We start from the raw sequence: 13,243 nt of genomic DNA on the forward strand, positions 1-13,243 counted from the left end.
GGGGTCCACCCTGCTAATTCTGCTGAGTGGGTCCCTGGACATTTGCCCCAAAGTCCTACCCAGATGGCACCATGGGTCCCCACAAATGATCATTATCCAGCAGATTAATTCCAATGAGCAGTCTCTCCGAATCTCTTACACACACAGATACACACACAGAGAGAGAGACAAAACATCCGTTTCAGTCTGGGCAGAAAAGATCAAAGTGACACGGTTTAAAGAAATGAAAAACGTCTGCTGAAAACTGTTTTGGCGTTTGAAGGAGGAGTTCTTTGGAAATGAAAGCTTTCTTCAGCCTTTCACCCCAACCCCAAACCAAGCAATGCAGAAGCTAGGAGCTGCCTAAGCATGTTTGGAGCTTTCATGAGACTTTTAAACATTCTCCTCTCATCTCTGGATCCAAGGAACGGATTTGCTTACGGTGCTGGCTTTCCGCGAGATGGCTCAAACCTGAAGCTCTGTTTCTTAACTGCTCAGAAGAAACCTCTGAACTTTACAGCCTGGAAGTATATAAACAAAATACAGCTATTCAAAGGACCCTGTCAAAAGGAGAGGGGCAAAAAGGAAGATGGGTGGAAGTTAATTTATGGCAGAATGTGAGTTCTTAAAAGTACGTATAACCATCTACTGCATCCTACCAATTATACAGCTGAGGCTCCAATACTTTGGCCACCTTATGAAAAGAGAAGACTCCCTGGAAAAGATCCTGATGTTGGGAAAGATTGAGGGCACAAGGAGAAGGGGACGACAGAGGATGAGATGGTTGGACAGTGTTCTCGAAGCTACCAATATGAGTTTGACCAAACTGCGGGAGGCAGTGGAAGACAGGAGTGCCTGGTGTGCTCTGGTCCATGGGGTCACGAAGAGTCCGACATGACTAAACAACAACAACACCAATTATACAACACAGGGTGCTGGTTATGGGAGCAAGACTGGGGGATCTGTGTGTGTTCTGTCATCAACACCCAGTTTGCACATGGGGAGACTGATCAAGAGGAAGCCCCACCCTACCCCCCATTCCTCTTGCCAAACTGGGACCAGTACCCCACTGGAGACCATGTTTCCTGAAGGAATGCTCCCTCCTGCATATGTTTAACTGACCCTTAAGGTTCTCCAGCAACCCATGCTAAGTGAAATTAGATGGGTGCCTTCCAAGGACAGAGCCTTTTTGGTAGTAGCACCTCATCTACAGAATAGCCTCCCCAGGAAGTTTGAACAGAGTAACTTAACTGAGTTTCCTTTTCATCTGTGTCCCTGAGGAAAAAGGAGAGGAATGCACATTTTATGGCAAGCCTTTCATACATAAAATCTCTTTTTATTTTTATAAAATATAATACAAAGTTGCTACACCCATCACTGGTGGAACATTAAATAATTATTACACAGTAATTCAAAACATGGTGCTTTTATGCTAGTATTTTTATGCTGTACGCACGGGGTCCGGACACCTTGGGCTAACCCTTCTGAATAATGAAATCACGAATTATTTTAAGCATTGCACATCCCTTTAAAAGGGGACCCATCCTTGATTCTAGAGCCTTTCATGAGCCAGTAGGAGCCGAGATACAATACCAAGGCATGACACACCTGGTGTTGAGCTGTACCACTTCAGAATGCAGGTGCTGGAAGCAGTGGGAGATCAAATATTTGAACACTCTTCCATATCAAAGAAACGTCTTTGCCTGTGGAAATCTAGCATGTCAAGGTAGTGTTTGAATCCAGCCTTCTCTTTGAAATGCTAGTCGCAGACAGGTGAACCCAGTCACCTGCACTTACCTTGCAAAAAGATTTTAAAAGCAGAACAAGCGATAAGACCTATTTGTTAAATAGAATGTCACCCGCATGTCTAACAATGTAATCTACGTTACTGAATGCAAGCCCAAGAACAGACTTCGTAAATGGGTTTTGGAGGAATCACACATCAGCAATCTTGGCAAAGAAGCTCAAGCAACCTCCTTCGAAACATTTTAATTCTGATGGTCACTCTGACTTGGAAATGTTACTTACAGAGCAGGAAAGGGGAACCTGTGCCCCCCCAAATGCTGTTAGACTGCATCAGCCCCAGCCACCATGACCAATGGTCAGGGATGATGGGAGCTGTGGTCCCCAACACAGAGCAATAATCAAATCCAGAAACATTAAAGGGGAACTGCTGTATCTAACACCTGATCAACTCTTATCTGGGTGATCCTATATTCTTCTTATATAGTAATGGAAAACTCATTTTTCTGAGTATAGGTCCCTATGTAGCCAAAACAGCACCACTCACAGACAAGTTAGAGATATCTGAAGACATGGGAGAAGTACAAAAAGTGCTTAGGGGGGAAATGTGGGGTGAAACACAAGAACAGCCCACTGAAGATGGAGAATGTTTAATACCCACAGAATGCTGGTTACCTATTATGACAGGGAGGGACAGAAAACTGCAAGGGCAGGTATGGAATGGAATATAATGGAAAAGGGCATGGCTGGCAACCTGAACAGGAACATTCTGCACTGTAACATTTTGTTGCTGATCCCACTTGCAACTCTTCATTTCTATGTGGGGCTTAAGTTTCCTTTAGAAACAAAACAAAACTATCTTTCATACGCCAAACTCCTTCCACCTTGAGTGCTCTTAAAACCGTTGCCTTAGTTTGGTTCCCAGCATTCATTTGAAGCCTCAAGAACTACTATCGAGGAAGGAAGAAGCAGAAATGTTTAATTAAACAGTGCTAAGCCTGTATCTGGCAGTACATTTATTTGCATATATAATCATTTAGTGTTTGATCATATTCTTCTAGGGTCCAGAGCCTGGATAATCTGTCATCTTCTAAACACCTGCTGGAAACTATTCTGCAAGGCTTATGCAGGAAATACTGGAGGAATTGCTGAGCCCCTTTTTTATGATATGAGCCTGCTGATCACATACGTTTCAGCTCCCATTAATCCTAGGTTTGGTTATTGTGACACGTGGCTACACTCTTGTGTTGTATTTGGAGCCTGCCTGCCCTTCAGAGAACAATGGCAGCGAACGCAGCTTCCCTGATTTTTGCAAGATCGGTTTCTTGCACCTGCCCATACTTGGACTACCTTATCAAGGAAGCGGTTGCTCCTGTACGTCACAGATGCCACTCCAAAGCATCAGGGTGGCTTGAGTGACCTTCCTTATCCAGTGGATAAGGCGATTATGCCAAGTTAAGCACTCGGCTCAGCTTTCTTTCTTGCACAGGTCGGTCTCCATCCTGCACGCCTCTAATGCACAGAGATCCCACTGACCAGGCAAAAGGGGAGAGTTTCATGTACATATATAAAATTAGGCCCAGCAGCATCAGTGCCATTATAGAGATCCCTGCAGGGACATTATTAATGGGTAGTCCAGGGCTCCCAACCCTAGGAACAAAGGAAACTTCCTTGGTCCACCCAGATCAGTATTTACTCTCCCAGTCCTACCTAGAGATGCCAAGGATTGAAGCTGAGATACTAAGTAGCCCCTGTTCCCCAGCTTTCTGCCACAATGATAAACTAGTGAATGGACAAGTCCACAACAACCCAGACTAAGGAACTTGCTCCTTTCAATTTTATTTTTTAGGAAGCAGAAGCTACCAGATTTATCCTCAGAGGATATACAGTGGTACCTCTGGTTAAGAACTTAATTCGTTCCGGAGGTCTGTTCTTAACCTGAAACTGTTCTTAACCTGAAGCATCACTTTAGCTAATGGGGCCTCCCACTGCTGCCGCTGCATGATTTCTGTTCTCATCCTGCAGCAACGTTCTTAACCCGAGGTATTATTTCTGGGTTAGCAGAGTCTGTAACCTGAAGCGTCTGTAAGGTATCAGTGTATATTATGTGCTCTATTATATTATCAAAGCCATATAGATTCCAAGATCCAGCGAAGAATGGCAAGCATGCTGCCCAAGCACAACATCAAGGCTGGATTACTGCAATGTGCTTTTAGTGGGGCTGCCCTTGGTTCAGAAGCTTCAGCTGGTGCAGAATAGGGCAGCCAGACTGCTGATGGAGGCAGCATTGTTAAAACACCTGCACTGGTTGTCCATCTAGTACCAAGCCAGGTTCAAGGCTTAATTTACAAGGCCTTGAACAATTTAGGGACCCCTGGAATCCTTATACGCCAGATTGATCACAGGGATTATCTGCAGGAGCATCACTAGTTGTTCCTCTAGTTGGTGGGGCTCCTTTAACAGCAACAAGGAACCTAGCTCTTAGTGCCGTTGGTTCGCTCTTGTGGAATATGTCAATGGAGATTCAGCAATCACCTACTGTCATCTTCTAAACACCTGCTGAAAACTATTCTGCAAGGCTTATGCAGGAAATTAAGAATCTACCTTTCCATAACAGTGAGCTGATTTTTGAGTTCAAAATTTTCTATATTGTTTTTATTGTATGGATTCATGTATTGATTGTTGTACAGGCAGCAATCATTTTAGGCGTGTCTAATTGATGTGCGCTTGGTGACACACAGGTCCTTTTGGACCCGGAAGAGGGCAGAACGGGGGTGGGGCATACTTATGTGGACTCAGCCAATGCATACAGGGGCTGGGAATGGAACCCCCCCCATGCAAAATGGCTGCCTGCAAACCACTCTGATTTTATGAACAGTGGTATGTATTTTTGATAAAACACACACACAATGGAGAGGACCATTGCTCAGTAGTACATTAGCTTTGCATGCAGAAAGTTCCAGGTTCAATCTCTGGCTTTTGCAGGTCTGAGAGTGACCCGTGCCTGAACACTGGAGATCCACAATCAGTGTAGACAGTATTGAGTTACAGGAACCCAAGTTCTGACCCATTACAAGGCAGTTTCCTATGTTCCTGAGGCATAAGAGCAAGAGACGACATCTTCTTCCTCCACAACCCCAAGGGGTAGGGAGGGAATCAGTTCGTTCAAACTCCATGGACCAGCTTAACCAGTATCCCAGGTACGTATAAAAATAAATCCCAGCCACATTGTAGCTCATATTATGGAAGCTGCCAGGTGCCTCTATACTTCAACCCTGGCATATAATGCCTACCTGGGACTTTTGACTCACTATACCAACATCCAGACCACACAGCCCAGGAAACAGCTAGAAACTATACATACAAACTTTCAGTCCAGCCCAGCAAGCATGACACTGTTCAGATGGTCCCAAATATACCAATAGGACTTTTGTTGCAGCTCTGGCTGAACAAGAGAACCTCAGCACTGACTTCAGGGGAGCCAAACCCAAACATCTCTCACCCCAACAGTGCCACAACACTGATTTTAGTTCTTCTGCTTATTAGCACTCAAAATACAGAAGAGTGTGCCTAAGAGAAAACAGCAAGCTATCAGAAAACAAGAACTACTTTAAGGATTAGCCCCCTCTCCCCCCTGAATTCTAAAATGTGCTTTCGGGCATTATCTTCAAACCAACAATAATCAATGGTTTCATTAACACTGGGCAATGTAACGTCGATTTACTGTTCAGGGGAGTCCCAGGCGTACTGGAGCAACGATTCCTGAAAGACACGTTTGTGTGTGGTTTAAGAAGATGGGTGGATGGTTGGCATCCATCTGTCTCGGGAGACAATGGAGGGGTGTGCCTTTGAGAGTGAAGTCAAACCACTGGAGAGGTACAGCACCTGCTGTGGCTGTAGAGAATGATACTGGAGAGACAGGATTTGTTGCAGCTGGGGCAGGAGGCGGTAGATGATTTTGTCTACCTGGTTTCCACCACAAGATGGGTTGATATATCCCAACCTCCCATTTTCAAGCCTGGTCTTCAGAGAAAGTGGAAGCATCCCCTTAAGTATGATTGCTAAGTGAAACTGCTACGCTCAGAGGCAGAATACCCCCAAATATTGGCTCATAGTGGTGGCAGAATGGAAGGGCTGCTGCCACCTTCATGCTTGACATCTGGCTTTCCTGTCAGAAACAAATACTGGCTGGGTGAATCTTTGTTCTGATTCGGCATCGTATTACGCATTCAAAAAGTGGCAGCAATAGGAATCTTTCTCTTCCTGTGTCACTTCTCTGAGTCTTTGGATGCTATAAACGACAAGCTATCCTGATCCCTGAATGGCATGTTGGGAAAATACGTCATAAAAATGAACTGGTGCTGCTTAGCAAGTCCTCTGGCATATAGATAGGGTTGGGACTAGAACATTGCTTGCCTGAAAAAACTAGGGATCAGCTGCCAGTTAGTGTACAGTCTAGACATGGGCCAATGATCCCACTCAAGATAAAAGGAGCATCCTCTGCTCTCATGTACAGTGGTGACGTTGCTGGAGGAGGTTGTGGTTAATTGCATTCCAAGTGCTCACAGCCTTGGGAGTGCAAACAGGTTTTCTGTTGTACACAAGTGTTTTTGTCTCATTGAATGCACCTCATCAGCAGCAGGATACGCCAATGTTTCCATAGTGCAAATTTCCCTGGAGTTGACACCTATTCCAGCCTACTCCAGCATGACGTAGGTCTATCAACTGATCATGATTGTATCCCGCCCTTCCTCCAAAACACCCAGGGCAGGAGTTATCCTATTTTCCTCATAAAATCCCTGTGAGGTATGTTGGGCTTAGAGGAAAGTTGCTGGCAAAGGTCACCCAGTCTTAATCCAGCGCTCTACATATCTACTAGGCAGCCCGGGGTATTCATTTCCAATATGACCTGCCTTGCACACATGGCCTTGTGCACCAGACCTTTGGAAACTTCCCCCTGCCCCATGCTAACCAGATCATGAACACAGACGCAGATTGGGTGTCAATGGTCCTTCAGGTGCCCGTTGGTATTCAAGTTCATCTCTTTGCTCCACCGGCTCCTCCAGGCATGGTACTTCTTCATGCTCTTCCTCCGGGCGAACCGGCAGATGCTGACCATGAAGACCCAAGACACGGTGTACATAATCACCCCGCCGACCTTGATGAACCATTTGGGCTTGGGCGACATCAACACGCAGTACATCAGCCACGCCCCAACCCCGATCCTCACCCCTGTGAAGAGCACCACAAAGAAGAAGTCCACCACGTCCCCCGTAAGAGTGTGGTAGAGCCCCTTCTCCCGGAGGAACCAACGGGCCTGCAGCAGCGGGTTGGTGATCTCGCTGCCAAAGATGACCCCGTTGACCTCCGCGGCTGACTCGCCCAGGGCGAGGGAGACGGTGATGCCCAGGATGCTGACGGTGTGATGGGCCAGCATCAGAGCTCCTTCTGCCTGGAAGTAGACGCACCAACCAAGGTCGAAGAGGAAATAACCCAAGCTCATGCAGAGCGCATGGACCTGTAGGGTGGTGTTAGGTGACCCTGAAAGGAAAGGCAAAAAGAAGGTCAGACTAAGGCTGGGCGATATATCATCCAAAACCGGTTTGAAGTCCACACTCTTATATCAGTTTCATAATTTTTGACCTGGCAATGTATTGTGAAACATGATGTATGTGTGCTATGCAAAAATCACAATGTGGGGAAAACCATGAAGCCAGCGAATGCCTCTACATAAAAAGGTAAAGGGACCCATGACCATTAGGTCCAGTCGTGACCGACTCTGGGGTTGTGGCGCTCATCTCACTTTATTGGCTGAGGGAGCCAGCATACAGCTTCTGGGTCATGTGGCCAGCATGACTAAGCCGCTTCTGGCGAACCAGAGCAACGCACGGAAACGCCGTTTACCTTCCCGCTGGAGCAGTACCTATCTATCTACTTGCACTTTGATGTGCTTTCAAACTGCTAGGTTGGCAGGAGCAGGGACCGAGCAATGGGAGCTCACCCCGTCATGAGGATTCAAACCGCCGACCTTCTGATCGGCAAGTCCTAGGCTCTGTGGTTTAACTCACAGCGCCACCCGTGTCCCCTGTGCCTCTAAATAGGGCCATCCTTATTTTAGATGCTGTGATATACAGTGATACCTTGGTTCCCAAATGGATTAGTTGACGAACAAATCAGTTCCCGAATGCCACAAACCCAGAAGTGTTCCGGTTTGCAAATGTTTTTTTGGAAGCTGAATGTCAGCATTGTTTCTGGGGCTAAGCAGCCAATCAGAAGTTATGCCTTGCTTTGCAAACGTTTTAAACGGATTGAGTTCGAGAACCAAGGTAGTTCTGTATTGGTATATCACAATGTTGAAAACCAGATATCACCCACCCCTAGGTCAGACTGCATCCAGCTTGTAAGAAGCTGTTTTATATTAAGCCGGGCTATTGGTCCACCTAGCCAGTAGTGTAGTGGCAAATTCAGAAGTCTTCATGATACTCACAGCCTTCTAAGATTATACAGCTTTCTAAGATTATACAACACAGGCGTCCCCCCCTCCCCCCTCCCAATGCTGGGGTTATGTTCCGGCCCGCCATGCACATAAGTGAAATCGCATAAGGTGGGGAGCACCCTTTAAACACCATCTCTTCCACTCTCTTTTCAATCCTTGCAAAAAAAAATGCTGTATCCAAAAATATCCACAACTAGAACTGAAGCTCTGGGGCTGGCAGAAGACTGGAGGATGTGAGGGAAACTGGCTGCTGCTGTGCTACCCTGCACATCAGCTGTTAGGCAGGGAGGCTGAGCAGCCTAAACAAAGACCCGCTGCATCTCCAGTCTCTGCAGGGCTTCCTCCACCCTCAGTGACATCCTCTTTGGGCTCCAGGGAGGGTCTCTACATGAGCCATAAGGACTCTCCAACTCCTGCCATTTCTGAGTAGGAATTCATTAATTTATTTATTTCCCTGTGCTGCGTGTGTACATAGTTGCACACAAGTCGTTTGCGCATTAAGTGGGGGAGGATTCCTGCTCAGGCAGTGACCGTTTTAGGCATGTGTGACATGTACACGACTGCACCTGAACCATCTGAACTATTTTCAATTCCCTTTCCAATAGCCCCTTATGTCTACTTTGCTGCTGTCCCTGTCCCCACATTGCTTTTCAGGCAGTATGGAGCCAACATCCGATCTAAGGTGAGGCAATTGCAGCATACCTGGATAAGACATAGGCCACGGGCCATCGATGAAGCTGATGTAGCCGGAGAGGCAAGTGGCAAGGACCCCGTGAGTCAGAGTGACCAGCCTGCAGCTCCACTCGTATGTGCGGCCTTTGAACCAATGGCAAGACCACGTGTAGAGGGAGAACCAGCCAATCAGGCTGAAGGCCACTCGGAGGACCATCGTAGCCACCATCCTGTGGTGGGATAGAGGGGAGAAAGAAGAGGATGAAGTTAAATCCCTCAGTTCTTGCAACTAACCAGAAACCCCCCTGCCCATCACGAGATGTGCGATCACTTGCCAACAATCACTCCTGCTAGTTAGAAATTAGCCAGGCGCCAGGTGCATTTTGCTACTGGTTTGGATCCAACTGTGATTTGTGGGCACCAGGTTGACAACCACTGTTCAAAAACCTCTGCCTTAGTCCATGGTTAGTTCCATTTCCACTGTGTGTTTTTTTCCTTCTTGTATACTGGGGCAAGTGAATTGTTGTAAGAGCAAGCTACAGTCAAGCAATGTAGTTAAGATCACAGAATCATAAAGCTGTAGCATTGGAAGAGACCCCAGTGCTCATCTAGTCCAACCACCTGGTGAATAGACATTCCATTGTGGCGACCATAACCCAGGTTCATTTGAACCTAGGTTCGAGGGGGCCATATCTTAGTTTCTATAACACTACTTCTAATAGCAATCTTGGGTGATGGGTGTTGTCAAAAAGAGGCGAGGGAAGCTTTTGAGAAATGGGTGTGCCAGCATTCTCTGGGAAAACCCCAAGGTTAGCAAAGCACAAAGAGCCTGAAATGCTGGTCAAGTTATTTCCAATTATTTATTTCCACAAATTATTGATTTCCAATAACTTTTCACTAAGTGTTAAGCAGTACTCTGTATCCTTTGTTTTTTTTTAAACCCTCTGCTAGTTAGAAATTAGCCCAGCGGCGGCAGAAAGGCAGGCAGGCAAGGTGTCGTCTATTCTGATCGCACACTGTGAAGCTTCTGTGAGGACTGGAAACTTACTACGTAGGTTTTTAAAAGGAGGGTTAACCAGTTGCATTTGTTTCCACTAGCAGTGTTTCTTAGATAGTGGACTGAAACCTACCAGTGAGCTTTGGGAGGGGGCACTTTCACATGCCACAGCTTGCCCAGTGCCTCCTCACTTGCCTGCCCCAACCCCTAGCCTCACCATAGCCTCTTGCAATGGACTAAATTGTTGCATGGTGAATAAAGGTGGCCGGGAGACAGAGAAATTCAGAAGGGAGAAAAGAATAAAGCTCTCTCTCCGCTGCAGGGCCAGAAGAAGTGTAGAAGTAAATTACAAAGTGAGATCAAAGGTTAATATTTTAAAATATACATACAGTGGTACCTCAGTTTATGAACTTAATCCATTCTGGAAGTCCATTCTTAAACCAAAGCTGTTTGCTAACTGGAACACTACTTCTGGTTTTGCAGAGTTCTTATATTGAATAGCTCATAAACAGGGCCGTTCTTAAACCGAGGTACCACTGTATATTATTAGTATTATTATTGGAATGACAACAGATAAATTCGAAATAGAAAGGAGGAGGGGAAGAAGGGTTATGGGAGGAAGAATAAAATGCAAAGGGAGGGATGAAAGAAACTGGCAGTTTGGGGAGGGCAGTTAAAGTACAAGTTAAGCGTGAAATAAAAATGGGAGAAGAAATTGCAGGTGATGGGTAAAAACACTTGGAGAGGTATGTGAGGTTGGGAACAACCTCCCCCCCCCCCGCCCTTTGGATCAGCAAATGCTGCCTAAAATCGGGAAGGTGATGCACTGAGATTTCCCGCCACACCACCTCCTACCTGAGCCATTTCAGTGGAGGTGCAACAGGTTGGGGGGGGGGGCTTTTCATTTCAGCAATTTCTTAAAGGAAAACCGAGCTCCTTGCAGCTGAACTCCTAAGTCCCTTCCTTTCCCCCTTTCCTCCAGATCGGTGGGGAGGAGGCGCGAGACCCTTTGCACGTGCTTCGAGCTTCTCTTATTGGATGCCTCGTCCGTCTTCAGGGCCGAGGCATCCCTGGCGTTGGAAAGAAGATCCGGGGTTAAAACCCCGTTGGGAATCCCGTCTTCATGCCTGGGAAGCGCCGCGCGCGCTCTCCGCGCCCTCCCTTAAAGAGGCCTCCGCCGCCTCGATGGAGCGCAACAGGAGGTCCCCAGCCTGGGAATCCGGCCCCCGTCTCTTCCCTCCGACCCTAAATACCTTCTCCTGCCCTGCAGAGCTCAGCAGGCTCGTGCGCCCGCTTTGGGGAACCCCCGCGCGCTCCTTGGAGAGGTTACCTGGCCCGGAGCGCCGACGGGGCCACCGCGCCGCGCCCCCTCCCGCGGCTCCTCCGCCCCCCGGGCAGGCGAGGCGTCTCCGCGTTAAGATGATCGCCGAGCCGGAGGCGGCAACAACGGCGGCGGCGGCGGCAGAAAGGCAGGCAGGGAGGGAGGCGGAGAGGAGCCGGCTTAGGGTCACCTGCTGGTGGGGAGGAGAGATCGCAGCGCCGAGGACAGGGTGGGGACAAGGGGCCGGCCCGGGAAGGAGGGGAGAGCCTGAAGCAGCCCACCCCCTCGGCGTAATCGGGGGAAGGAGGAGAGAGAAAGGGAAGGAAAAGGATGGAAGGTAGCGAGCGACAAACCCTCTCCAAAGGTCGCTTCCAGACGAGCTGAGCGTCAACCCCACAAGAGCGCCCAACCCATGGTTGTCAGGGTTGTCAGTTGTCAGTCAACCAATGTCAGTCCTGCTCAGAGTAGGCCCTTGAAGTCAATGGACATGAGCCACTTAGATTCATTCATTTCAAGCGGTTTACTCTTAACAGATCTTAACTGGGAACACACCCACCCCACCCGTTTCCTGGCGTGATCGGAATTGGGCGGTGCGCGTGTGTTAAGAAAGGAAATGAGCGGGTGTCTGATCAATAATTTCAGTGGGCGGGAGGTGTAGAGAGACGCTTCCGTGCCTCTTGCCAGGTCTTCCAGGAACAGAGAGCCCCGGCGAGGAACAAGTAAAATCTGTTGCGCAGGTGATCACTCAGGTGAGCTGGACGTGACCCCTTCGAAAGACTTATCCAGTCCTCCCTAAGCAAGGAGGGACTTTGCACATACGTCAAGGAAGGTTTCCAGCAGGTGGGGTGGGGTCGGGGGCGGAAGCGCCGTCCAGGCTGCACCGTCGTCTTGTGCTGAAAACGTCATTTTGACAGCTCACTGAGAAATTCATGGATGAGAATGCGATCAATGACTACGGCTAGGTAGAGACTACAAGTACCACACCTTTAAAGCACATTCTTCCCCTCAAAGAATTCTGAGCACTGTGCTTTACCGCTTACACGCAGCCTTTCTCAACCTGTGGGTCCCCAGATGTTGTTGAACTACAACTCCCATCACCTCTAGCTAGCAAGGCCAGAGCTCAGGGATGATGGGAGTTGTAGTCCAACAACATCGGGGGACCCACAGGTTGAGAACCGTTACTTGCATACTACAGTGCCCAGAATCCTTTGAGGGAAAGTGCGTTGAAGGTGCTTAAGTGGTTTCATGGTTGGAGTATTGGCCTAGATCAGGCATAGGCAAACTCCGGCTCTCCAGAGGTTTGGGACTACAATTCCCGTCATCCCTGACCACTGGTCCTGTTAGCTAGGAATGATGGGAATTGTAGCCCCAAACATCTGGAGGGCCAGAGTTTGCCTATGCTTGGCCTAGATATAACCTGGGAACAGGAGTGGGGAATCTGTGGACTTTCTGATGTTGCTTGGCTGCATCTCCCATCATCCCTGACAATTTGCCTTTTTGGCTGAGGCTGATGGAGGGTCACAAGTTCTCATGCTCGGAACTCAGGAATCCTTCCCCAATCTGGTGTCTCCCAGAACTCTCGGACTACAACTCCCATCAGCACCAGCCACAAGGGGTGGACCAACAGATACATCACTGTGGCATAGTGGTTAGAGTGTCAGACTAGGATCTGGGAGACCAGGGTTCAAATCCCCACTCAGCTGTGAAGCTCACTAGGTGATCTTGGGCCTGTCACTGTCTCTTCACCTAACTTACCTCACAGGGTTGTTGTGAGGATAAAGTGGGGAGACAGGAAAAGCCATGTATGCCTTCTGGGAAAAGGTGGGATATAAATCAAATAAATAAGTAAATAAATTTAAAGTTATAGTTTTATAGTGTTTATGCAGCCTACAAGCGTCTCTCTCCCACACTGCCATGCCACATTTTCCACCTACAGAGTGGAAAATACTGGTAAAAAAGTGGGTGGGTAGGTAAGTAGGAAAATCTTCTGATGCTGTATGAAGCAGCCCATAGCAAGTCATTTAGGAACAAAGCT

The 13,243-nt window shown here is 47.9% G+C and overlaps 1 protein-coding gene across 3 annotated transcripts; it reads right to left on the minus strand.

Annotated features, from left to right (window-relative positions):
* Positions 1-4,362: 4,362 nt before the first annotated feature.
* Positions 4,363-12,001, minus strand: TLCD5 (TLC domain containing 5). 3 transcript variants are annotated; one of them, XM_082201080.1, is made up of 3 exons: positions 11,562-12,001; positions 8,921-9,120; positions 4,363-7,263 (listed from the first exon to the last, which is right to left on the minus strand). In XM_082201080.1, exons 2-3 carry the CDS (start codon positions 9,117-9,119, stop codon positions 6,725-6,727), a joined length of 738 nt encoding a protein of 245 aa, XP_082057206.1. In that variant the 5' UTR covers position 9,120; positions 11,562-12,001; the 3' UTR covers positions 4,363-6,724. The 3 variants fall into 3 exon arrangements, with proteins under 3 accessions (XP_082057206.1, XP_082057207.1, XP_082057205.1); XM_082201081.1 differs by lacking the exon at positions 11,562-12,001 and adding an exon at positions 11,218-11,285; XM_082201079.1 differs by lacking the exon at positions 11,562-12,001 and adding an exon at positions 10,743-11,071.
* Between the last annotated feature and the right edge of the window lie 1,242 nt (positions 12,002-13,243).

This window comes from Podarcis vaucheri (assembly GCF_965113315.1).
Source record: "Podarcis vaucheri genome assembly, chromosome: 15".
NCBI classification, from domain to species: Eukaryota; Metazoa; Chordata; class Lepidosauria; order Squamata; family Lacertidae; genus Podarcis; species Podarcis vaucheri.

Bases quoted from the DNA above. Each gene is read 5' to 3' on its own strand.
- TLCD5 (XM_082201079.1), bottom strand. From the start codon at position 10,792: ATGAAAAGCCCCCCCCCCCAACCTGTTGCACCTCCACTGAAATGGCTC. The intron at 9,121-10,742 runs GTAGGAGGTGGT...ATCCCACCACAG, and splicing joins CCTCCACTGAAATGGCTCAG to GATGGTGGCTACGATGGTCC. The intron at 7,264-8,920 runs GTATGCTGCAAT...CTTTCCTTTCAG, and splicing joins GTGGCCTATGTCTTATCCAG to GGTCACCTAACACCACCCTA.